The 26,128-nt window shown below is 42.9% G+C and overlaps 2 protein-coding genes across 2 annotated transcripts; one reads left to right on the top strand and one right to left on the bottom strand.

The window, feature by feature from the left end:
* The first annotated feature begins 65 nt into the window (after positions 1–65).
* Positions 66–13,779, top strand: glmna (glomulin, FKBP associated protein a). Its single transcript, XM_061731206.1, has 19 exons — positions 66–166; positions 361–414; positions 1,743–1,868; positions 1,960–2,073; positions 2,234–2,342; positions 2,422–2,710; positions 2,808–2,907; positions 4,853–5,034; positions 5,117–5,170; positions 5,688–5,718; positions 11,235–11,324; positions 11,425–11,466; positions 11,574–11,647; positions 11,753–11,837; positions 11,906–12,015; positions 12,857–12,920; positions 13,060–13,201; positions 13,312–13,382; positions 13,483–13,779. The coding sequence occupies exons 2-19, from the start codon at positions 376–378 to the stop codon at positions 13,570–13,572; spliced, it is 1,812 nt and encodes a 603-aa protein (XP_061587190.1). The 5' UTR covers positions 66–166; positions 361–375; the 3' UTR covers positions 13,573–13,779.
* Positions 13,780–14,118: 339 nt separating this feature from the next.
* cdc7 (cell division cycle 7 homolog (S. cerevisiae)) lies at positions 14,119–25,898 on the bottom strand. Its single transcript, XM_061731205.1, has 12 exons — positions 25,707–25,898; positions 25,378–25,447; positions 25,049–25,135; positions 23,784–23,919; positions 22,361–22,454; positions 22,046–22,188; positions 19,397–19,688; positions 19,172–19,279; positions 18,833–19,008; positions 15,987–16,069; positions 15,699–15,848; positions 14,119–14,993 (listed from the first exon to the last, which is right to left on the bottom strand). The coding sequence occupies exons 2-12, from the start codon at positions 25,445–25,447 to the stop codon at positions 14,560–14,562; spliced, it is 1,773 nt and encodes a 590-aa protein (XP_061587189.1). The 5' UTR covers positions 25,707–25,898; the 3' UTR covers positions 14,119–14,559.
* Positions 25,899–26,128: the final 230 nt, after the last annotated feature.

Genomic DNA, 26,128 nt, shown 5'->3' with positions numbered 1-26,128 from the left:
GTACCCTACACCGTAGGCTCTGCGTCGGTGTAACGTGGAACCATAAATAAGCCTTTATACGGGAGCCCGGGAGGACAAAACAGTCGCCCGCGTTTCAGTCGGGTAGCATGGAGTGCTAGTTTGAACGTTTTAACCAGCTGGGCTGCTGTTTGGGGCATCAATCAAGGTATGTAAGTGCTTTTGCGCTGCTATGTTTGTGTTTCTCGTACGCAGCAGCAGTGCTTAATAACTGTGACTGGGTGAAAGATTTGACCCATAGAAAAAGCTGCACCCACTCTGCTGGTTTCACTAATCACTAAAGCTTTAACAGATTTAAAACAGACACCTTCGACTTCAGTAAATGATTTAGCCTTTATCCAGACTCGGAGGACGGGGATGGCTCTGGAGCAGCTCAGTGATGTGGTGCAGAGATGCGTGAGTACAACCAAAACTCATAACATGTCTTTATATTTTATTTTACTTCAGTGTCAGTGTCACAAACTTCACTCCTGCTTAGAAAACACCATGTGCTTTATTCAAAGCTTCAACATCAGTGTTGCTGCCCAAGATTACACGTTTCCCTGGTTATTTATTGATATTAATCAGTACTCGAGTTGTAAAAAAAAATCAAGGGGGATGGTGGATTTTATCATATGGGGACTGATAATTTGTGCTGAATACAAATAATGTAATATATCCACTGGGCTTACATCAAAACACAAAAATAAAAAACAGTTTTCTGAACTTATCAATATGCCTCTGTCCTTCACAGGATAATTAAAATGGATCACTGCAAAAACTCAAAATCTTAACAAGAATATTTGTCTTATTTCTAGTTAAAATGTCTCATTTTAGTAAAAAAATCTCATTACACTTAAAACAAGTTTCATCACTGGAAAAAACAACAATTTTCACCTGTTTCAAGTAGATTTTCACTTGAAATAATTAGAAAAATCTGCCAGTGGAACAAGATTTTTTTGCTTGTAATAAGAAGATAAATCTTGTCCCACTGGCAGATTTTCCTACTTATTTCAAGTGAAAATCTACTTGAAACAGGTGAAAATGGTCAAATAAGTTATTTTTCTGGTGATGACTCTAAATGTTGAAATAGCAGTAATACCACATTCATTGATGAAAGGATATAAGGGATGGAAAGGGGGGATGGCAGTTTAACAGGGGGGAGGATTTGGACTGTTTTTATTTCAGGGGGGATGCCATCCCCCCTCATCCCCCCTCAACTCGAGTACTGATAATAATACATATTAAGTATAAAAAAAAATAATAATAATCAAAGCGGAAGCCAAAGATGGCTTATTTAAACACAACTGCCTTTTCCTTATCAACTGTATGTCAGTGCAGTTTGGGCAGTGGTTCATCTCTTAGTGAGTAGTTTAACAAAGTCACTCTTTATTAAACTTAATGTAAAGTGCTATGAAACTGCTTTTTGATGGGACTGTTGACGATATAAATAAAACTTAATGTTATACTTCAGGGGCAAAATATCAACAGTCAGTGTTTTTAATAATAACATATGGGGATTGGTTCTCCTGATTACTTGACATTGAATTTTAGTGCAATGTTACTTATCTGTGTTGCATTTGTAAGTTATTTAATTAACATCTATTTTATTAGCTGGGAAGCTGTAACTAGAACATTTATGGTATTAGGTTTTGAAAAGAAACACTGCTGAAACACTGCTCTTCTTTCCCTTTTTTTTATAAGCCTCTTGAGTGTGGTGAAATCTCTGTTATTTTTCCACACAGCAAGCCCTCGGGGACGACAGCTACACCGCTGAGGATCACAATGTTTTCACCGTTGCGGGGCAGACCTGCATCGAGGAGGGGGACAGCGCGCAGGTCCTCAGTATCGTCCTGGATGACAAGAATCAGGTACATTTTTCAGAGAAAACTTGCTTCAGCAGTCTCGTGACTGATAACACTTCTCAATATGTCTATCATTTGTTTCCCTGTCTTCTCGCAGGACATAGTGAGATGTATGGGCTGGAACTTGCTGACTCCACTGATTCAGGTTCTGTTGAAGAAAGAAGACAGAAACCTTCCTCAGTGCCTTGCCATTTTTAACCACTTGTTAGAGGTTTGTAAAATCTGATACACCTCTCTGATTACTGCTCCAGCAGTAGTTCAGCACATACCCACATTATGAGATTGGATATTAAATATGACATTTTTCGCAATGAAACATGATCCACTGACACCAGACACAAGCTTTCTAAGCTGGATCTCTGCTCTTCCAGACCTGCAGACCCAAAGAGCTGCTGATTGGTCTGTTGGAGCAGTTAGAGCATGACGACCCCGATACTATAGCGGAGAGCCTCCATCTGCTGCTGAACCCTCTACAGAAAGGTGAATAGTATTTTTATTGACCTGTGATCCTCTGAAGTAGCGCGGTCTCATCAGATTCTTTTGTCCTCTGTCCTCCCAGTGCTGCTCTGCCTCGGCAGCCGTAAAGCATCGTCCCTGGGCATGACCCTGTCCTCCGTGCTCGACCAGGTGTCCAAACTGCCCATCCCTCACACCAAGGAGCAAGAGGAGGATGATGTGTTTTCCCTTTGTCGCTGCTGCACCGAGCTGATAGACTTTATCAGACCCTTTGTTGAGGAGGCCAGCCAGAACGTCCTGAGGCGAGAGACCCCGAGGGAAAACTCCAACAAGACACCGAGCGAACAGGACCAGGATAAAGAAGACGAACTGCACTCAGAACTTCTGAAGTTGTGAGTTAAACATGTGTCAAATAGCTCGTCCAATGTTTTCCTTATGCTACGTCCTCGTTTGGACCCCTGTAACTGTGTGTATTCTTTTTTTTTGCAGTTGTATGAAGGCTCTGAGCAACCCCTTGTTGGAGGTACAACTCAGGGATCCGGACACGCTGCCTGTGTCTCCCCTCAGGACTTTTGCCACGGAGATTATGGTACTGCAAGATCTTTCATCACCATGTCTCATTGCCTTTGCAGAACACAAGGTGCATAAAAGAGAACAAAACCAAGTACTGAGGTCCTGATGAGCAGCAACAAACTAGGACCCTGCAGTCAAACGGAAACGTAATAAATACAGTAAATAAAGAACAATATAAACTATAACTAACCAGCCAATAACTAGTTAATCCTGTTCAACAGCTCATTGTCGCACATATCTCATCAGCCAATCACAGGGCAGCAGCTCAATGCATGTACGCCTGCTGAAGTTAATTTTAAATGTGGCACGGCTGCAGGTGCAGCCCGGTTAATCCGAGTGTTTTGGAAGCTGATGATCTGATTGGACCTAAACACACAACAATCTCAAGGGTTTACAGAGAATGCCGGAAAAAGACTTGTTGCAGCCACTCGTGTAAGCCGCCAGCCGGACAATGACGCGACAAAGCGCTCCAGCAGAGGGCTGGAAAAAAAACTTCTGCTGCATAATTTGGATGGGTGGGCCAAAGTTTGATGCACGATGACAGTATTAATCCATCCTGACTTGTGTGCTCATTTCTTTGCAAATGTTTGGCCCTTTCATAGTCATGGAGCATCTTTTTTAACACCTCAACTAATCTCAGAATGCCGATCACACCCTGCCCTTCATGCCAGCCACAAACACTTTAGTCAGCTGTAAAGGGGGATCCAACCAGGTACAAGTAATTCATGTAATTTTAAAAAGTGAGTGTGAGCTGGAGTACTCAGTCTTACCAACCACGAGACGATTCATAGAAGAGTCATCCGTGGTGTGTGACCATCAATGTACATGAAAACACAACGATGAAGTTTGGGATTAGAAATGAACGTAGGATAAACCCGGGGCTGCCCCTGACCTAAATGGGGCCCTAAGCGAAATGTTATTTGGGGCCCCCCCCGCCCTCAAACCTCTCCCCATCCCAAATGTATCATTGCTACAAAATGACCCTATAACAACATGCTATTTAACTTGACAACCCATCAATAATAACAAATGTACGGTAGATAAAGTAGTTTGACTGTATGAGTCAAATGAAATAAAAAAAAAAAATCAACCTGAAATACTAAATAAATATTAAATAAAAAACTTAAAACTGAAATAAACAAGTCACAAATAGCGATAAATTACTCATCAAAAGAAACTTACCTCCACCACCTCAATCCCCCACAAAAAACTGAAAGCAGGTCTTGCAGGTCTGAAATCAGAGCTAAACACGCACTCGTGCCTTTTACAGATGCATATTTATCTCATTAAAATAGTCAAACTTCTTAAGAATATAAATTGATATAAAACTATAGCCAATTTATTATATATTGGCTAAAGTTTGAAGCTTATATACAACCACATGGTCATTTTACCTCTTTTTTAACAGAGGTGAATGCATAGGGAGTTAACAAGGTGTTCAATAAATGTTCATCAGGACTACTGGAAAAACAAATCTCCAGTCTAGACAGAGACTGGAGACAGATTCCTGTCTAATGAGCAGCAGCTCAAGTGTTTGTACTACAAAGTTTTATTTCAACAACATACCCACCTTCAGTGAAGCACGAGTTTCCTTGTGTTTTGCCTTTTTTTCTTTTCTTGCGCGCTCCTGATTTGTGATGTCTTTTGGACGAAAAGTTGAAATCTCTGCAAGAGCCTGCCTGTACGCGCACCCTGAAATTCATTGCACGGCCAAATTACTCATACCATTCAGATCTCTTTTCTATCCTCCTCCTCACGGTAGTGCATACGTGTATCCATTACGCCTATCCTTTGCCGAGCAAATGCGGCCCATCGCGCAAAACGTGGCCCCCGTTGGAAGATGAGGCCCTACATACAGCGCGTGTTCTGCGTTTAGGGAGGGGCGGCACTGGATAAACCTGAGCCGGAGGTGACCGTGCAGAGAGGTGATGTTTGTTGCTGTGTGTGTGTGTGTTGTCCAGAACACGCTTATGGATATCGGAGAGTCCCTGCCCGCTCTCGTGTTCCAGCCTCTGCTGAAGAGGAAGCAGCTTCCAGGCTTTCTGGAGGAGGAGGTGCGATGCCCTAAAACGTCTCTGGCCGGCTTGGCTCACCTGGTGTTTGTCCATCACCTGGCCGCTGACAGATTCCCCAGTGTTTTCAGGTACGTGCAAAGGCTCGTCTCTGCTTGTGAATTACTGGAACGAAAAGCACATTTAACCCTCCGAACTCTTTCCCCTCTGCAGTTCTGTGTTCTGTCTGCGCAGCAACATGGAGCATGTTTTCGTCCTGCTGTCCAGGTAAATGCTCCGTCTGCTCTCTGCTTTTCTCACTATTGACAGTAAAGATCTCCACCAGCTTTTACATAAAAAATTAAACTCTAAAACATCACTTGAAATGATCAGACAAGATCAGACAGTTAGGTTTGAAGAGACTATAAACTCAAAAACTGCTCAGATTTACAGGTTCCCTTAAAACCACAGATCAGATCAGAGTAAACTCTTTAACTCCAGCCATTTTAAAATGTTGCTGCAGCGCAGGAGTGGGGGCGCACAAAGCTTTAACACAAATAGGTGCACCCCACAGAGGAGGCAGGTGGAGGAGAGTCTGACTGGACGACTGAAACCAGCTGCTCGGACCTGAGCTGGAAAGACCTGGTTGAAAAAAGAGCTTTGAAATTGTATGTCTGTGGTTATTTGTCCCCCAGAGACCCCAGAAAATGTTTTAAGCTTAAAAATAAAGCACAAAACATTTGATGTGTGTTTGGATTTGGAGTCTAATCCCCCGTTTAATCTTTGTTGTTTTGTTTTTTGTCAGAACTGAGGAGTCTAAACTTCAGAAAGGATTGGTGAGTCAGACTGAAATGCAGATTTAATGATTGTTTTTTGTTGTTTACCTTCTCCATGACTGCAGCAAAATAACATCTCGTAGGGAGAGGGCGCGGTGGTGGTGAGTTAGCTGGTAGTGCAGCTGCCTCACAGCTAGAAGGTCCTGGGTTCAATTCCTGTATGGGGATGGCGAACTTCTGTGTGAAGTTTGCATGTTCCCTCACAAAAACATGCAGCAGTCCTGGGCTTCACACTGCTGGAATAACGTGACTCAACAGGGCGGGAAGCCCCACCCTGTTGGGTGTGAGGAGGCTTGAGATCAAACGTGGTTAGACGAAGTAATAATACATGTTTAGTTGTCGATGCTGCAGCAGCACGCAGTCTTGGTTCTTTTAGCTGCAGTTGTTAATGGTTTTTGGGAGTTTCTGCTTTCTGTTTTGTCAGCATGTTTTACATGTTGATTTCAATTTACATTTGTGAAGCAATGTTTCACATTAGTGAACATATCTGACCCATTGGTATTTCTTCTTCTGCTGCTTCTGCAAAATCCAATGACCCACTACCATTGGTGACACACGAGCCCACACAAGGAGTAACACTTCCTTCATCATGTTTAACAATATCTTGGAGTATAATAATCTTTGTTTGAACCGTCTGGAGCTTCTTGTTGCAGAACTGTTACTAGCAACTGTTATGTCAAAGTTAACCGCATTTACTTGGCCGGGTTGTATTTGGACCACCCCAACCTTCTCCAGAGTCTTCATCATTTCTTCTTGAATAACAGTTCAGTCATTATCCACGTCGGCAACCATCTGCTTCCTTCCTGTCAGTGTGTTGATGCAAAATTCATTAATAGTTTTAGGGTATTTTAAAGACAAATTTGCAGAAAACCAATGGGCAGATTTGATTGTCCTAATGCCACTGGGATATGTTAAAATGCTTGGCTTCAATGAACGCAACAGACGAAAAAGAAGGTGGATCAATCTGTGGAGTCCGGCAGCACCCACCCTCGCCTGGACATAAAAAAAATTAACAATGAAATAATCTGTGTTTATTGGCAATGGTGGTCTTAATGATAGAGTTACTAATGTTAATGGTCAGTCATGCTCATCTGCTGGCCTTTCCAGCCTCGGGTCATAATCACGAACCTCTTTGTGTGTTTTAAAAGCCAAGGTGGAGAGAGTTTGCGTAGGTGGGAACCCTCACACCCCTCACAGGAGGAAGCTGAGCTGGAAGCTCAGGAGAAGCAAACATGATGGAAAAACGTTAGAGAGTTCAGTAGCTGCTCAAACTGCAGAACCTGCTGTTCTTTAAGCACGCTAGTTTAGAGGTGCAGAGTTGCAGCTCTCCGGAGGACGGTATGAGCTCGTATCTGCAACTTGAAAGCAGAAATCTGTCTGCAACAGAGTTGGTTCCACAAAGTTCAGTGTGTCTAAAACATCCGCCAAGAGGAGGCAGCAAAGCTGCAGCATCAGTGGAAACCCAGCCTGAGGGTTCAACACAGTCGCTAAGTCCTGCTGGAGCCAGCCGGGCCATGGTCCTGGTGGTACGGGCCACAGGAATGCCTCCACAGACGGACTCAGAGCTGCACGCTTTTAACGCTCAAACATTCAAACCTCAAAGATCTCGTTAAGACTACCTCACCTCTCATCAACAACAGGAACCTTTCATACAGGAGTGTATTGGACGTGCTGGTTTAGGGATCTGAGCTGGTCGCCCTTATTACGCAGCATGAATGTGACACAACGCTCTGCTTGTGCAGCAACATTCCTTCTTTACCCTCCAGGAGATCCCGATCTTCAGCAGAAGCCCTGGTGATGGTGACGCATCCATCACAGCATGAGAAGCTGCTTGTGGTGGGGACTGTTTATGTTTGCAGTAGTTTTACTAAAAGATCACCTGCAGGGCTGCTGAAGAAGCATGAGAACATTACACGGGATATCCAAGAGGAAAAGCAGCTTCACAAGAATAGTTTGAAACAAGCAAGTAATTAATACTTTATCTATGGAGAGCACTCTCTGGGTCACCAGTAAAATCAGATCATGTAAAGGCTTTGCTTTACTATCTCATTTATTATTATATTATTTGTTTAAATCTGGAAAAGCATCTATTACATGTCAGAGATGAACATGACACCCAACCACAGTTACTATAACCTTAACGTTACCATGGAAACTGAGGGAAAGATGGAGCAACGCCACTGTAGGACCAGTAAAGCCAAGTATTTCATGTTATTCATGTGAAAATAATTGATGTATCAGTATATAAATATTAAAGCCAGTATTCTTCAGCTGTGTCACCACTCAGTGACGGGGCTCCCCAAGGCTCCATATTGGGGCCTGTTCTCTTTTTATTAAATATTTTTCCTACACAATATCTTATTTAATTGTTTTGCAGATGACTCCAGATGTATCTGCCAATAAAAGTAAATAGTCATCAACATTCAGGTCCTGCTAAATCAAGTTTCTGAAGTCTCGGAAAAATAAAACCGAACAATATTATCTGGAAGCCAAGCCTTCCAGATGGGTATGACGGTGTTATTGATGGTATTATTGGCGTTGGATCTTTACTGCCACTTGGCTGCAAGAAACCTCGGGTTAATGTTTAATGGTGCATTTAAATTTAAACTTAACAGGTTAGTTCAAGAGTGAAGACCAGTTTCTTTCACTTAAGACTCCTCAGTAAACTAAAGGCCTGATCCCTTCACAGGACGTTAGTTATTCATGCCTTCAATACATCTCTTAGATTATTGCAACTCTTCGTGTCTCGATCAGTCGTCACTTTGCCGTCTACAGGCTGCTCCATATGCAGCAGCTCACCTCCTGACAGGAAAGAAACACACCACTCCTGTATCGGCTAGTTTACACCGGCTTCCTGCCCGTTTTTAAGTGCGTCAGAGACACAGCACCCCCGTATCTGTGAGCTTGTGAACCCTCACTCTGGAGACCTGAGGTCTGCAGATCAGTTCATCCTGGAAGTTCCTGGATCCAGACTGAAGAACAGAGGTGACAGCTTTTTCAGGGACCAGACCCTCCAGACTTAACATCAGAACTGATAACACCCTCGATCAGTTTAAAACTATTGTTTCTTTAGCTTTTAGTACCTACTAAGTGTTTTTATCCTTTTTATGACCGTTTTATTCTTCTTCTTAGCTTTATGTCTATATTGATATTGCCTTTTTATAGAGCACTTGGGTCTGCATTTATTGTTTCTAAAACTGCTTTATAAACAAAATTTGACTTGGCTTAACTTAAACGAGGCATCTTTAACCAAAACAGTTCAGCTATTTAGTTATTTTTACTTTTATACAGTTATGAAGCATCTCCCCTCTGTAGGTTGAGCTGCAGTTGGAAGGACAGATGTTGCTGCAGATGAAAATGCTGTCGTTCCCTCCCGTCCACTGGAAACGCCTGGTGATGAAATAGATGCTTTAAAAAGGGATCATGGAGTGCAGCAAAGCAGTCTTGGGGTGCGTCCCAATACTCCCCCTCGCCCTCCTTTTCTTCCCTAACCCTAACTTTTGCGCGTTCCCGTGAAGGTAGTGGTGTCCCAATTCCTCTTTTCACCTAGGGGGAGGGGGCGTCGATTTAACGCGGACCCAAGCTCCGGACCCGGCAGACAGAAATCTCTAAATTTCTGAGCAAATTTCTTAACAGGCGTAGCTACAACTGTTAGATTTAATCTATTAAACCAACATATTCCTAAATGATTTATTTCAGCCGGCGTGATTCTCAACAGAGCTGCGTCCCGGGAGAGAGTGTCTCTCCCGGGGCTGACGGAGCAGCCTGCCCGGCGGACACGTCTCTTCTCGGGCTGTGAGCTGAGGCTGCTCCCCGGGGCCGGCGGCTCTTCTCATCTTCGAAAACATCGGGTCAAATTTCTTAACAGGCGTTATTTGGATAAACTGAGCCCCGGTTGGGGATCTTAAGGTTACCATTATACCTGAAAAAATATTAAAACTTAATAAAGTGCCATATTAACAGCGCTACAGCTGAAATTAAAACAGCTTTTGGCTCTCAGCTTCCTGATCAGGGAAGGGATGAAAACGAGGGGTAGGGGGAGAATTGGGACAGGCACCTGGGCCAAGTGCCCTAGATCTCAAGTGCCCTAAAATCTCCCCCTTCTTTTTTAGGGCTTAGGGAAGAAAAGAAGTGCGAGTGGAGAAAAGAAGGGCGAGTGAAGGAGAATTGGGATTGGGCCTTGATCCAGTACTGAAGAAAGTGCTGTTGAGACTGAGAGGAAGTCTCAAAGCAGTAAAACGCATCAGCATAAAACATCAAATCTCCTTCATCTAAACTCCATCCTCATTTTATGTCCCGGTCATGAACAACCAGGACATTGTGGAGGACATCACCTGATCTCCAAACTTCAGCAGTATTGGATTACGAGTGGGAGCGCTGCCGCCAGGAGGAACTTCCTGCTGGTTTATTTACAGATATTGTGGGAAAATTTGAGTCAAAAAGCAAAGGAGAAAAAAAGGACAAATGTGGCTGAAGAGACATCAGACCACCAACTGTGTGAGTTAGGAGAAGCTCTATCTTCTTAAATCATGAGGTGAATGGACCTTCAATGCCTCTTCTGCAAGTTTGGAGAAATCATTATTTCCATGTTTGAAAGGTTTTTAACTTTTGTTTTTTAACCAGCAAAGATTTGATGCTGGACTATAAACCTTCCTGTGTTGCTGCCTGGACTCTGAAACAGAGATGGAGACCAGTGTAGTTTAGTGGATTCAAGGCTACTTGTCTCTGTTGGTGGAGAACCGATGACAAGCAGCAAACACTATAGCTCCTTGTGGATCCTGGTTGTTGGTAAAGGATTATTATGGTCTGGTAAAATCCAGATCAAATGCAACATCGTGGAGCGACCAGTGGAAACTCCTTCTGCAGGAGGCTGAATGAAAACACTCCTTATATCATTGTTATCCAGAACTCTAGGGACTTGCACACAGAGATAGTGGAGTTAATGTGGATTACTGAGCCTTTAGGGGGCAAACTCTGCCTGGGATGCATGAATGATTGAGTGAAATATCTTTTGTCTGCACACCTGAGGGCATGCATAGTAATGAGTCTCATGTGAACGGGAGGGGGGGTTAAAGCCTGGGTTGGCTGTCTGTGCTCTGGCCAGGTTCTGATTCCGGATCACAAGCAACAATTCTGTTTTTTTATGTGTTTTTAAACCTCAAAGTGAACTAAAGGAAGCTCCACGAGTGAACCTCATCTCCGTAACCACCTGCTGGATGCGTCAAGTTTCCTGCAGGTGGAAATAGTTTTTGATGGTCTGATGCCACCGTACTGCATGATTTGTTTTCTTTCTATCATGATTACAAAAGCTGAATGGTGATTTATACAATGACGCATGAGACTGATCAGCGGGTTGAAGGTTTGCCAAGACGTGATGCTGAGTAACGTCTCAGAAGAAGATCCAGTAGAAACTTTAGAGCGAGCAGGAGGCTACAAAGTCCTCTGTGGAGTGTGTTAAAGGTGCATGGGTTCATGGGTGGTCAGAGTTTGATGGATGTGCTTGTCTGACCTTGCAGGAGCTGTATGAGAAGAGCCTGGTGCGGGTGGAGGACAACAGTCTGCCGGCAGGTCTGCTGGAGATAAAAACCTTCCTCACCGTTCCTCAGGTGAAGTTATTCACATAGTGGTGCAAACCTCAGGATCTGCTGTCCTTTGTTAGGTTTTTCTCAACTACACACTGTTGTTCATTTCAGCGTCTGTTTTCAGAACTTGGTGAAGGTCATGACGATATGTCCCAATCATGATCTGGTGAGTCCTGGTACCTTCTTTATTTACTGTTGCTTTTATACCTAAATACTCACAGTCTTCATTCTCAGAAACAAAACTCTGTTAACGGTTTGTATTTTGGTCTCCAGAGGACTAGGGGGCTGAAGGTGTTCCAGCTGAGCATCGATAAGTTCAGCACTGAAGCCAAGTACAGGTTCCTCCAGTAAGCGCCGCTTTTCTTCCTCTGAAGTCGTCAGCGGTGGGTTTCTTCTTCTTCTTCTTCTTCTTCTTCTTCTTCTTCTCAGTGGAACTTGTCGTCTCGTCTCAGGTTCATGCTCAGGATAAGCAAGCACTCGGGCGTGGAAGGCTACGTCATTAAAAACATCCGAAATCAGATCGACGTCGCCCTCCAGGTGAGGTGGCCCTTTCAGTCCCGTCACATCGGTGTTTCACGAGGAACTAAATGTGTGTCGATCTGCAGCCAGGTAACGGGAACCCCTGGTTCGAGGGCGTCCACCTGCTGCCTCTGCTGCGCCACGTCTTCAGCCTGCCGGACGGCCCGGAGACCGATCTCCTGCAGTACCTGGACAGGTAAACCCACACTTCACCAGTCCAGGAATCACTGCCTTTAAAGACTAGTGATGTGAGAACGATGCGTCAAGTCTGAGCTTCAGTCTGCTCGCTGCCACATACCAAGATTCATGTTTTTACTTTAACTTTGAGTAGAAAAATGCAGATAGAAGTATTTACATTTCTAATTTTAATTAACTTATTCACGTAGTTCTTTTTGTTGGCACATCTACACAAATGTCAAAGTTTAAAGCAGAGGGGATATTTGATGCTGTTATTAATAGAAAACTCTAGTACTTGTAGGCTATACAGTTGTGTGAAAAAGTGTTTGCCCCCTTCCTGATTTCTTATTTTTTTGCATGTTTGTCGCACTTAAATGTTTCAGATCATCAAACAAATTTAAATATAAGACAAAGATAACACAAGTAAACACAAAATACAGTTTTTAAATGAAGGTTTTTATTATTAAGGGGAAAGAAAAATCCAAACCTACATGGCCCTGTGTGAAAAGTGTTTGCATTTTGTGTTTACTTGTGTTATCTTTGTCTAATATTTAATTTGTTTGATAATCTGAAACATTTAAGTGTGACAAACATGCAAAAAAAAAAAGATATCAGGAAGGGAAGAAATAACCTTAATATCGATCCACTTTATTTAGTAAGGATGAGAGTTATTATGTCAGATGTTGTGAACAGAATGATAAAAGTACTTAATTAAACATTTCCTGTTACATGTTAGTCGTCAGGTTTGGCTCAAAAGTGATCGGCCGCGTCATTAAAACCACCTGCCTTTAGATTTGAAGTGCTCCTTCAATCGTGTCGAGAGTTAACTCAGGGTTTTGTTTCGTGTTTTAAAAAAACAGAGTGATGGAGGCTCTGAACCTGCTGCGTTACCTGGTGATCAGAGACAAAGACACAGACAACCAGGTGAGTCCGGGCTCCAGTCCAACGGCAACTCCTGCTGAAAACACAGGAGGGGACTGGCGTTTCCGTTCACTCGCTCCAGCTGGGACTCGGCTACACTAACAGACCTGCTGATGTTTTTCTTCTGACGATCACCTTCCAGACGGGCATCTGGACCGAGCTGTACAAGATAGAGGATACATTCATGAAGCCGCTGCGTGTTGGGCTGAACATGTCGAGAGCTCACTATGAGAGAGAGCTGCAGAACACCCTGCAGAGCAAGAGGAGCAAGGTCAAAGGTCAAGGTCAGATCAACACTTCATTCTTTATCTGTTTCTCTCGATGGCTGTAGGCAGAAGATGCCGTGCTAGTAAGTGATTTTCCTGACAGCGTGCGTGCATGTTCTGTCCTCCAGACGAGTCAGTGCTGTCTGTAACCGTCGGTGACGAGAAGCTGCCAAACATGACATCAGAGTCCCAGATTCAGGTCAGTTACCGCTTCGTATTTAAATGAGAAACAAATGGCACGATTGTGTCAGACGGGAGCGCCGTGATGAGCTGGCTGAATCTTAATGGCTTCCTTTCAGGCTCTGCACTCGGCGCTGCACACTTTCGACATGATTGAGAGCGTCTTGGTGCGGATAGAGGAGCTCACCGAGGTGAAAGACGATCCATAACCTGCAGGAGTCCTCCGCCGTCTCAGGGCCAAAACAAGAAGAGTTCACCTTCAACAGCTGTCCACTTTCTTTTGCATGGAGCCGCATTGTTTCCAGCTATGCACTGTTTTCAGGTTTAAATGTTAAATATCGCCCAAATGTTGGAAGTTTATCGCTTCTGTGATGTAATGAACATTTTTACACAAATTAAATGGTTCATTCTCGTTTCTTCATTCCAACAAGTGTGATGTTTTGTGACACAAAACATTGTTGCCAAACGGTTCTAAAAATGTACTTAAAAAACAAACTATTTTGTATTTGAAGTACTTAAAACGGGTTATTAGTTTCCAAAATAAATAATCTTTATACATTTTTAATTTAGTAAGTCAAAACCATTACTGATTTTGACTAACCATTTTTTTTCTTTACATAGCTCAGCAAACTGTTTAAAAAGCATAAGGCTTTTTTCTTTTTTTAAATAGAAAATAAATGTTTGCCCCAGCATCTTATAAAAAATATACATACAATAAAGAATTAAAAATGTTTTATTGGAAACATTACTCCAATTATCAACAATCAGACAGGCTGTAAAAGTTAAAGTGTTCATAAATACGGCGATTTCAGAGATACTCTTACAGGTGGAGGACACTGGTGAAGTTTGAATGCACTTTAAAAAAAATAAAAGCCTTTCAGGGTCGATCCACACAATAGTAATAAAATATGACGGCAGCAGACTGTTTACCGGCGTCTAATGTGATGCTTTAAGTCTGTGCTGTTGCTCTTCCACACACGTCTTCGGTTTGACGCCGTGTATTCCATAACCTGGAAACGACAGATTCCGACATCGAATGTCGGTGTTTCAAAAGTCTGCTCTGCAAGAACTTGCATCTTTAGTTCTATTAAGATTTAAAGGGAAGAGGAGAAAGTGCATCACATCTTGCTCATTTTTCCACTCAGGGGTTCAAACTATTTTTAAACTATCACATGGTCCATTAATGGATGTGAACCTCAGCGCGGAGAGTCGCACACGTCCTTGAAGAGCGGGTGCTGCAGAGCCTGAGCAGCTGTGATCCTGGTGCTCGGGTTCAAGTCCAGCAGTCGTTCCAGGAGGTCGTAGGCCTGATCAGGAACTCTGTCCCAGCCCTGCTCGTCTCCCTCTGCGCCGCCGTCGGCCGAGCTCTGTTTTGTGGGCTTATTTGAGGTGTTATTGTTGCTTGACGGTCGATGGTTGGCAGAGAAAGTTTCTCCTCCATCTTTCTTTCGCTTGAGCGCCGCCCCAACAGGCCTATGGGTGGGAGTTTCATCCTGGACCTGCTTCTGAAGGATGGATTCTGGAGCTGGCGTGACTTTGTCATCCGTCGATGGCGTCCCTCCTCTGAGAGTTTCACACAGTGTCCTGAGGTTCTGACGAGGAAGCTCCCGACTGCACACCACCGCTTTGCCTGAATGAGGTTTAATCCCCCCAGAAAGGAAAAGGTATTAAATCACAATTCAGAAAAGCCTGGACGGGAGGGCCAAGAAATACCTTTTAAGTATATTATTTACTGCAGCCTTGAAGTGCATAACCATCAGATGGCTGAAACCAGACCCTCCCACATACAATATATGGATCCAAAAAGTATGGGATCTCTATCAAATCACCTACTCATTAAGGCTCAAAAAAAACACCTTTATTAAGCGGTGGAGCCCTGTCATAGCCTTATTAATACAATGAGGTCTATTACCCAATGTTGCTCGGCCCACCTTCCTAATTTTTACTGTATTCCCTCTATACACATATTTTATACACATGCCAATTTTTCATAGAGTAAATATGGTGCCTGCTTTTCTATACACACCGTTGTACCTTGGAGTGGACAATTATTAGTATTGACTTTACTAATTTTTTTTTTAATTTATGGGTTTGTTATATACGTATATTTTGGAGTGAAAAATTATGTTGTTTTCTCTTGTTTTATTTGCTTAATACTTAAGTATAATGTGTACAAATGTTGTATGAAGCTGAAAAAGGGAAAAAGAAAGAAGAAAATGTGTGTGGTCAGGTGTATTGTTGTTGAAAACGAAATAAAAATTAAGTTCCAAAAAAAAAAAAGAATCACAATTCAGGATCAGATGCACGTTTAGGGAGTGAAAATGTTCACACGAACCGAATGTCTTGGCGGCCTGGACGGTCTCTCTGGAGCCCAGTATGGTCATGATCTGAGCCAGAGCAATCAGGTCGTCTCTGGCTTTGAAGAACGGGTAACGGCCGCTGAGAAGCGAGAGCAGGATCACACCAGCGGACCACACGTCTATGGCTGCAAAGCAGGGGGACACCACAGATGTGAACTTTTACCTTCTTTCCCCCCCTCGATCGGCAGGACTAGTGCAGAGAACGAGTGGACAGTGTGATAGCATCAGTTTGCAGTTATTTAAATGTGTTTTGAGATGCCAACCTGTGCCTTGGTCGGGACACTTTGTGAGGACTTCTGGGGCTCTAAAACCCGGCGTTCCCGCTCTGGGGGCCACCTGCTGCTTCCTTCAACCAAAAACAAACACTGAAAATGTAGTTTCAAAAAACACAAAGCAGAAGTTTGTTTGTACTCTGTGCTCTAGTGTTTTAGTGTGTATGCCATCAACCTGCCAGGGACTGCAGATGTAAATTAGCCTGTATGGCTAAATCTGGCACATTTACATGATGGACTCAAGTGCTCATGTTAATTAATGTGCGTTGTCCCTTTCTAAATAAATAAATGAAGTAACTTACAAATTTGATTTATTCAAATTTGTAGTCCACCTCATCATTTTGCTCCTACAGGACATATTTGCATGAACAAAAATATGAAGAGCATCAACGGTTTAAAATATAGCAGCTTTGTTCAGGCGTCTCTTTACGATCTGGGTGCTGTTGATAATACTCCAATTTTAAAATAAAGCACATTTCCTTGTAGCTTAATCCCTAATGCAAATATAATATGGATGCAAACATGATGCTTCAGATTTGCATCTGTGTTTCGATCAGAAATGATTCTTTCAAATGAGAGTTTCTAAAGCAGGAAATGTAAAAAAATAAAAAGCTTTCAAAGTTTACCCTCTATTCCTTTTTCCGCTTGAAATGTAGCTAGCTAATTATAGACCAATTTCCAACCTTCCATTTGTGTCTAAAATTCTGGAAAAGGCAGTTTCAAGCCAGTTATGTGACTATTTGTATAGAAATGATCTGTTTGAAGTCTTTCAGTCAGGGTTCAGAATGCATCATAGCACAGAGACAGCACTTGTTCGAGTCACGAATGACCTCCTTATGGCCTCAGATAAGGGATTAGTGTCCATACTGGTTCTACTGGACCTCAGTGCTGCTTTTGACACTATAGATCATGGCATTTTACTGCACAGGTTAGAGCATGTTGTTGGGATTAAAGGGACAGCTCTACGTTGGTTTAAATCATATCTATCTGACAGGTTCCAGTTTGTTCATGTACATGAGGTTTCTTCAGAACAGTCAAGGGTCTGTTATGGTGTTCCGCAGGGTTCAGTGCTAGGGCCAATCTTGTTCAGTTTATACATGCAGCCGTTGGGAAGTATAATCCAGAATCACGGCATACACTTTCATTGTTATGCTGATGATACGCAGCTCTATTTGTCTATGAAGCCGGATGAAACAGAACCGTTAGTTAAACTTCAGGCATGTCTTAGGGACATCAAGGACTGGATGTCCAGAAATTTCCTGCTTCTAAATTCAGATAAAACAGAGGTTATCATTCTTGGTCCAGAGCATCTTAGGAAGGGATTAGATGGTGTTGCGATGGCTTCCAGTGCAACTGTGAGAAATCTTGGTGTTATTTTCGATCAGGATTTGTCGTTTAAACCATATGTCAATCAGGTTTGTAAAATAGCCTTTTTCCATCTCCGTAATATTGCAAAGATTAGGAAAATCCTCTCACAGAGTGATGCGGAAAAACTAGTTCATGCGTTTGTATCTTCTAGACTAGATTACTGTAATGTGTTGTTAGCAGGATGTCCAAGTAATTTGCTGAATAGGCTCCAGCTGATCCAAAATGCAGCAGCACGAGTACTGACAGGAATTAGCAGGAGAGACCACGTCTCTCCAGTGTTAGCGTCGCTCCATTGGTTACCCGTAAAATTCAGAATCCAATTTAAAATTTTATTACTTGCGTATAAAGCCCAAAACGGCTTAGCTCCGCATTATTTGCAAGACCTGATAGTGCCTTATGTTCCTGTCAGAGCTCTCCGTTCTCAGAGTGCAGGTTTACTCGTAGTTCCTAGAGTATCTAAATGTAGATTTGGAGGGCGGGCGTTCTGCTATCAGGCACCATTACTTTGGAACCAACTTCCAATCTGGGTTAAGGAGGCTGACTCCACCTCCACCTTTAAAACTAAACTTAAAACCTTTCTGTTTAGTAAAGCCTATAGTTAGTGTTTAGTAAACCTCTAGCTGGTGTTGGTAAATCTCTAGGTAGTGTAAACTTTAGTGTGTCAGAGTCGCTCCTGTAGTTTCTTGTGCTGGCCCCCCCTTCTCCTCCCTTTTCTCTCTTTTGTCCATGTTGCAGCATCCTTTGCCGGACACCGGAACCTGCAGGTGGTCGTGGGTGGCTTGTAGCTTGCATTACGGAGCACAAGTCTTTCCCTGACCCTGCACCCCAACCTGGGACTTGCTGATTGGGCCGGAGCTTCGGGAGCTGTGTGCTGGCCTGCGGTCCCCACCCCTGGTCATCCCGTTGCTGCCTCCCCCTTCTCCTCCCTTTTCTCTCTTTTGTCCTGCAGGTGGCCGTGGGTGGCTTGTAGCTTGCATTACGGAGCACAAGTCTTTTCCTGACCCTGCACCCCAACCTGGGACTTGCTGATTGGGCCGGAGCTTCGGGAGCTGTGTGCTGGCCTGCGGTCCCCACCCCCGGTCATCCCGTTGCTGCTTCCACCTGCCTGCTGTGCTGTTGCCGTCCCTGACCCACCAGTCTGGCCCTCGGCAGGAGGGTCCCCCCTGATGAGCCTGGTCCTGCTCAAGGTTTCTTCCCTCCTAAAGGGGAGTTTTTCCTTGCCACTGTTTGGCTTAAGGTTTTTCTCCCACTAGGGGAGTTTTTTACCTGCCATTGTTTATGTAATATCTGCTCGGGGGTCATGTTCTGGGTATGGGTCTCTGTAAAGCGTCTAGAGACAACTCTGTTGTATTAGACGCTATATAAATAAAATTGAATTGAATTGAATTGAAATGGCTGAAGAAACACGGCTCCTAGATGCTGAGTGTTAAACTTCACATGTTTTTGTTGTGTGGTGTGTAACCACATACCTGGCCATGCAGATATTGCAGACCCGGTCAGTCCGGTAGCAGTTACAGGTGAGGCCCTGCTGCAGGCTCCTCTGAGGTTTCTGACTGCTGCTCTGGGTCCTGACGGGCGGCAGGACACGAGCAGCGGGAGAGGGTCTTCGGCCGCCCGGATCCGCTGTTTTACCGGGCTTCACCAGCTTGTAATAAAACAAACACCAAGAAACTGAGAAATTCTTGCCCTTCAAGGCAAATTTCATTTTGTGAAACACTGCATAAACCGACTAAATAAATTATTTTCCCAAGCACCCCGGAGTGGTGAGTAATTACGATACACATAAATATACTTTTAAGCTTCCTCACCTCCGTCGTACTGGCCCCCTGCTTCGTGGTGGAGGGAGCCGGCGTGCAGCTGTTCAGATTCTTCTCTCCAAACACGGGTCGTGAAACTTTGCGCAGTGCTATCAAATCCTAAAGTACACGAGCACAAAAAACCCCAAAACATTAGTGCGGGAAGAAAGGAAACCGATGCACCGATGAGGTGAAAAGGCCGCGCAGGAAGATGTGTCAACAGCTGAGAGGAGACACCTTTGAGTGTTTTGTGAGAAGGGAGGAGGTGGTGGCGGTGACCAAACGTGCTTTTTTAACCAGTGCTTTCCGAGAAGCCGTGGAGGAAGAAGCAGAGCATGAAGGCGGCGGAGGTAGTGACTGCCGTGGAGGAAGAGATGTCGAGGTTGTGCCGGTGCCTTTGGCTTGTGCAGTTTCTGGTCTCCCTGTAGACCCTCCACCTTTCTGTGATGACCTCTGTCTCACCACCTTCAGCAGCTCGATCTGGGTGTCGGCCGTCCCCTGAGCCAGGCCAAAGTCAACCAGCGCGTATCTGTGGAAACAAGTACATTGACATTTGTGAGAAGGACCATAAAATAAAAGCAGCAGACTTGACTTCTTTCTGCAGTAACATGGCTGAATAAATACTTAAAGGTAGTAATAGAGTATGTTAAATCAGCTGTTCTCATCACGCCATCAACACTGTACCAGAGTAGAGAGCCATCAGAACGATCCATCCAATCGTTAACCTCCATTTATCTGAATTCATAGCAAAGCTGCCTGACTTCTCTTTCTTCTCCAGCCTCCCCTTCCTGCTCTTCAGGGGTAATACTGAGGACTTTCCCTGCTAGCTGAGAGATATCTCTCCAGCGTGCCCTGGATCTGTCTCAGGCCTCCTCTTGGTTGGATTACCAGAGACACGTCCCAAGAAAGGCAAGAGATGGCCACACCGACTCAACTGGTTCCTCTCCCTGATGACTGAACCCCCCCCAAAGGAAGAGTCCCAAGAAGGGAGAGTCCCAAGAAGCTAACTTCAGCTGCTTGTATCCGGGGTCTTGTTCTTTTGGCCACTTTCCACAGATAACAGCTTGTGACCATAGGCGAAGGTAGCAACATCGATTGAGCAGTAAACTGAGAGCCTTGCCTTTTTGCCTCAACTCCCTCTTCACAATAGACTGATGCACTCTGCAATACTGAGCCGATCTACCCATCAATCTCCTGCTCCATTTCTCACTAACAAACAACTAGGGCTGCAGCTATTGAATATTTTAGTAATCGAGTATTCTACTGAAAATTCCATCGATTAATCAGATAAAACATTTTGTTTAGTTAAAGAGCAATTATAAATATACATAAGATGTTAGATGTTAATTGACATCACTAAGACTAAATTATATAATCCAGTAGGTTCATGGCTGTGCATTTAAAAACCCTGAACTTACACCAGTCGACCAAATTCACCGCCTTCACTCAAAAAACTAAGGATCTTACCAAGAAATGTTCTTATTTCTAACCTAAAAATGCCATTACACCTGATAACACACATAAATTAAAAAGGTTAGGTGTTTTTCCCACGTGTTTCAATTGAACTTTCATTTGTGTCAAGCACATTTTAAGTTCTAGTTAAGTTTTAAGTTAAAGTCTTTATAAGAGTTTTGGCGGTGTTCAAAATAAAATTATGAGACCTGCTGTATTGGAGCACATTTTCTTTTAGTTAAAACTGTAGCGGAAACAGATGTTTAGAGGAACCTATGTATGTACCGGGTGAAGACTGATTTATGGTTCCGCGTTAAATCGGCACAGAGCCTACGCCGTAGCCTACGGAGTAGGCTCTGCGCCGATTTAACGCGGAACAATCATTTTGGCTTTAGAGGGGGAACATATAGGAGAACGGACCAGAAGAATAGAGTGGATTAAAAATAAAAGTTAAAAGGAGCATGAGGCTCCTTTTAAGAAATGAGACTCTCTAGCGCCACCCTTCACCACGACGGCCGCTGGGGGTACTGCAGCCAACAGTGAAGCCGGCACGGGAGAACGGGGGGGAACGCACATGCAGCGTCATGTGACGTCACATCCGCAGGACAGCGCGGGAAATTCGGCGGACGAATTGCAGCACATTTTGCAGCACACAGCCTGTTCAAGGCAACGGAGAGATACACTAGAGGGCTCATTCTTTTTGGTTTGGAACGCTTCATCTGACATTATTACTAGAAAACTTAAAACGTATACGAATTTTTTTCATAAATCCTGCCTCAAGCTCCTTTAAGCACTGAGCTACACGTGTCTCCCGTCTGGGCCATTGCAGACTGCCTGAGCATGGCATGTTACAAAAACCAAACATACCCGCCGCCTCTTTCTTCTTCCTTTTACGTGCCTTTTACTACAGCGCATTGTGCCGCATTAAATGTAGTCCGGGCGAAATACGATGCTTTGAGCTGGTGAAATTAAACGATTCCTCGAGGCAGAGAAAATTCCTCGATCATTTTTTGTAATCGAATTATTCGAGGAATCGTTTCAGCCCTACAAACAACTCACCCCCACCCAGACACACCCGTGGTATGGTCTCAGGTTTGGGGGGGGGCTGATCTATATCCCCACTGCTTCACGCTTGGCTATGAACCACTCCAAAGAGAACTGAAGACTACAGCTTGATGAAGCCACCAGGAACAGCACTGTTACAAAGGAATCTGCACGGCCAGCAGCTGCATACAGTTTACGTGTGTGAAGGACATCTTTTATAGCTGCAGGGGCAGGTGGGGAATACTGAAATTTCCTGCAAGTTTGTGGTGAAAACTAATTCTATGTCTCGAGAGGTATTGGTACGGGCAAGGTCACACAGGAGACACAAAGCAAATGCTGTGAAAGAGAACCATGCAGGAGGAATTCATGGCGAGGGCTAGCCGTACTTACGTTTTGCTGTTCCTGTCGTAGAGGAAGTTATTTGGTTTGATGTCCCTATGAATGATGCCAAACTGGTGGATGTGTTTCAGAGCCTTTAGCAGGTGGTACATGTACAGACGGACCTCTTCGAAACTTAGGGACCCAATGATGTCCTGATGAACATATTACATTAGAAAAATCAGGAATGCATTTCAGTAAAAACAGAAACAAAAACGGTGTTAAAGCAAACACGCTCCCCATGTCTCCATGACATATTCATCCATTTAGCACGTCACCCCAAATTAGTTTAGAAAGTACCCAACAAACGTGTACCAACGTGCATACCACAATAGCTTGATGCGCGATGTAGGGCATTACGATCACCACGTGGTCGTCCTTCCTGAAGCAGTACGTCACCCCCATCACATTTTCTCTGCCTCTGCAAGAGCACAAAATTCTTTGTTTTGGGAGTTTTTACTGTACACTTTCAATCTGGGGTGATAACTGCCAGGAACCTTTACAGAAACTTAAAACATAAAAGCTGATTGACACCTTTAAATACCAGCTGCACACTCTGGAACAGTCATGTCGTACGTAATGACGTCTGTAGGTTCAGCTGAATCATGTTACATAAATAAAGAAGACATCAAATAAGTCCTTACCATTGGTGCATTTTTCTGGGAGGACAATTGTTTAAGAGACTTGTGATAGTGTTGTAACAGAAGCGAAACACATTTATTTTCCAGTCCCTTTAAGATACAAACAGAGACCAAGTTCTCAGAAACCAAAAGAGAAGGAAATCCTAATTAATTTCATGATTCAACGTGGGAATGTTGACGAAATGGAAGAGGTCCTTTCATGTTTCCTTTTCAGAATTAGAGCCATTATTGCTATTGAACTGTCAATTTGAGCTCATCTTTCTGTGGAAATGTAACACGGCGGCAGCCGTGAAAAGTGTGGGCCGGAGTGAGGGAAATAACAGTCACGAAATGCATAATTTTAACATTTCATACCTGTTACAATATTACATTACTGACATTCATTTAGGTTATTGTAGCCTATGTAACTGCAGAAAAAAATGTGACATTAATAAGAATAAATTAAATAATCAGAGCAAGTAAAACAATCCGCTTGAATCCTCATATTTTCCTAATACAAATGCAGCTCCATTCGTGTCATCGGAGCCTCTTCAATCAATAAAATGACATTTGATTGTTCAAAAAATGCCATAAATGGTAAAACTGATTACTTAATGAAATTAAATCTTCTTCAGCTTTATGAAAAGGAGGAGGGATAAAGGAACTTTGGGTTTGTGGGATTAAACCAGCTCGACCGGGTCATGGTCACAGAGTAAGTTACCATGGTAACAGACTCTGAATACAATTTATCCCAGTTTCTGAAGAAGGCTTTATTTAACCCTGATTTTCAGGTTTGAGTTACCACTGCATCTAAAACCGAAAACTTTGAGTTTGCCTCAAATCAGGTTCAACACAGGTTCTGATACAGGCCCTTGTTGAGCGATGTCGTTTACCTCCATGCTGACGCCCAGGAAAGGTAAAACTTTAGAGTAAAAGCATCTGATGTTCTTGATATTTCATGTTTTCAGTGAAAACAAAAGAGAACAAAAGTTAAAAAGGAAACTAAATATTAGTTTTATTGTTTTAAAATGTAGGGTGTATTGTTGAAAATCAAATATAGAAAAAAACGAAATAAAAAACTGTTTACATGACAGAACTTATTTCAGTGGTACAGTCAGAGCTTTACTCACCCTGCCAGAGTCAGACACTGCAGCTCAGCAGCGATACGAGTAGGATGACTGGTAGGAATGATGTGCTTCAGTGCAAACATCTCTTTACTCCCGTCCTGCATCTGCGCCTCACCCAGGTACACGGAGCTGAATGTACCTAAAGCATACGTGTCATGAATGAACTAACCCTTTCAGCTCAAATACATTCAATGATGTATCAAGGCAAAGGACGCCAACAGACTGAACGAACTCATCAGGAAGACAGAGTCTGTTGTTGGCGCTCAGCTGTCACCCTGGGAGAGGTGGTGGAGGAGAGGATGCTGGCAATCATGGACCATCCCCCTCACCACCTCTACAGAACACTGGACAAGCTGAAGAGCAGCTTCAGCAACAGACTCATCCATCCTCGCTGCTCTAAAGAGCGACACACAAAATTGTTTCTACCGACTGCAATTAAACTATACAACTCATCCACCTCCGTCAGCCACAATCATCACACACCTGGATCTGTCACCTTGCACTCTGACTCTTGCCACAACACCTTACCTATTTATTCATCTTGGGTTTTTAAAGTGACCTTTCTTTTCTACCTCAGTTTTTTTGTTTTTATTCTACGTTTCTCTTGTATTTATACCGGACTGCTATAACAAAATTTCCCCTTGGGGATAAATAAAGTCGTCCATCTATCTATACAAGTGATAACTACAGGACTGTCTCAGAAAATTAGAATATTGTGATAAAGTTATTTATTTTCTGTAATGCAATTAAAAAATAAAAATAAATATGTCATACATTCTGGATTCATTACAAATAAACTGAAATATTGCAAGCCTTTTATTATTTTAATATTGCTGATTATGGCTTACAGTTTAAGATTAAGATTCCCAGAATATTCTAATTTTTTGAGACAGGATATTTGAGTTTTCTTAAGCTGTAAGCCATGATCAGCAATATTAAAATAATAAAAGGCTTGCAATATTTCAGTTTATTCGTAATTAATCCAGAATGTATGACATTTTTGTTTTTGTAATTGCATTACAGAAAATCACAATATTCTAATTTTCTGAGACAGTCCTGTATAATATAATATAATATAATATAATATAATATAATACACAGACCTCAATGTACCTAAACGACACACGTGTCATGAATGAATTAACCATTTCAGCTCAGCCTCAGATGCATCTAATGGATGAAAACAAGTGATAACTGATATAATGTGATACAAAAGTCTCTGTTCAGCGACATATAAATTAACAAAGGAAACCATGTCGCTCATGTACCTTCTCCAATTTTGTCAATGATGCGGAAAACTTTGGCCAGCTGAGGAACAGCTTTGTAGAGGAGCTGGATATCCATCTCCACATCCCCTAAGATGATACAATCACAGGAGCACAAGGGTTTCCATCTTTGTACACAAACACCAGTTAAAAGCAATTGACACAATCAAGGTTTGATTAAGAGGCAATCATTCAACGCTTATCCTATGTTGAAACACCACTTATTTCAAATAAATACAATCAAACACTGGGCAGGGGACATATAATAAGTGTTGAACTGGTATTGGCCTTCAATTATTAATTATGTCCTGGAACAAAATACTAAAACCCACTTGAGACTTTTCTTTCTTTAGTCCTGTCAGGTCTGGTCACACATCCCTCCTCGGAGCAGGGCAGCTCCATCTGAAACCAGGCAACACAAACACACGGATAACTTTAAATATTCAGGTTAAGACAAAAGACATCCAAACTTGGGGTATTTTCTTTAAATTATCCTGCTGGAAAGTAGATCTACATTGAACATGTTACATAAATGAAGAATATATTTTTTCACTAAGCGAGTTATTCGGGTAAAACGTATGAATATGTGAAAATAACGCTGATGTTTGTCTAACAGGGTAATGAAGTAACTAATAATGGATAAAAAACCCACAAAACTCACCTCTATAGTTGGCGGTGAAACGCAGTACTTCCACAAATCAATATTTCATATATTCACTTCACGATCCGACCTATCTCTTTATGGTTAAAAACTAGATATATATGTATTTCTCAAGGTGAAATAAAGTAAAACGTTTTGCTAAAACTTCCAGAAAGAAGCTTTTCCGCCAACAAACTACGCGCTAAAAAAGACGTGACACATCTCGCGTGAGTCTGTGTGAATCACGTGACTGACTCCGACCAACTGAGGGCGGAACGGCGGGACCACGTGACAATAGGGGCGTGGCTAAACCACGCACTGTTTTGCTTCATTGACACGGCTGGACCATGGGCTGGACAGGCTGCTTATCCTCCGCCCAGTAATAATAATCAATAAATAAATAAAGAGGAAATTATCACAAAAGAAATCTTATTTATATATCT

Source organism: Cololabis saira, chromosome 10, assembly GCF_033807715.1.
Source record: "Cololabis saira isolate AMF1-May2022 chromosome 10, fColSai1.1, whole genome shotgun sequence".
NCBI classification, from domain to species: domain Eukaryota; kingdom Metazoa; phylum Chordata; class Actinopteri; order Beloniformes; family Belonidae; genus Cololabis; species Cololabis saira.
The sequence above is the reverse complement of the archived record's forward strand: the minus strand, read 5'-3'. Positions and strand labels throughout refer to the sequence as shown.

Coding starts and splice junctions, on each gene's coding strand:
- glmna (XM_061731206.1), top strand. CDS start 376: ATGGCTCTGGAGCAGCTCAGTGATGTGGTGCAGAGATGC. Junction 5,171..5,687: donor GTTTTCGTCCTGCTGTCCAG/GTAAATGCTCCG, acceptor GTTTTTTGTCAG/AACTGAGGAGTCTAAACTTC. Junction 11,325..11,424: donor CCTTCCTCACCGTTCCTCAG/GTGAAGTTATTC, acceptor GTCTGTTTTCAG/AACTTGGTGAAGGTCATGAC.
- cdc7 (XM_061731205.1), bottom strand. CDS start 25,447: ATGGAGCTGCCCTGCTCCGAGGAGGGATGTGTGACCAGACCTGACAGG. Junction 23,920..25,048: donor CATTGACAAAATTGGAGAAG/GTACATGAGCGA, acceptor CGTATGCTTTAG/GTACATTCAGCTCCGTGTAC. Junction 19,280..19,396: donor TTCTCACAAAACACTCAAAG/GTGTCTCCTCTC, acceptor CGTGTACTTTAG/GATTTGATAGCACTGCGCAA.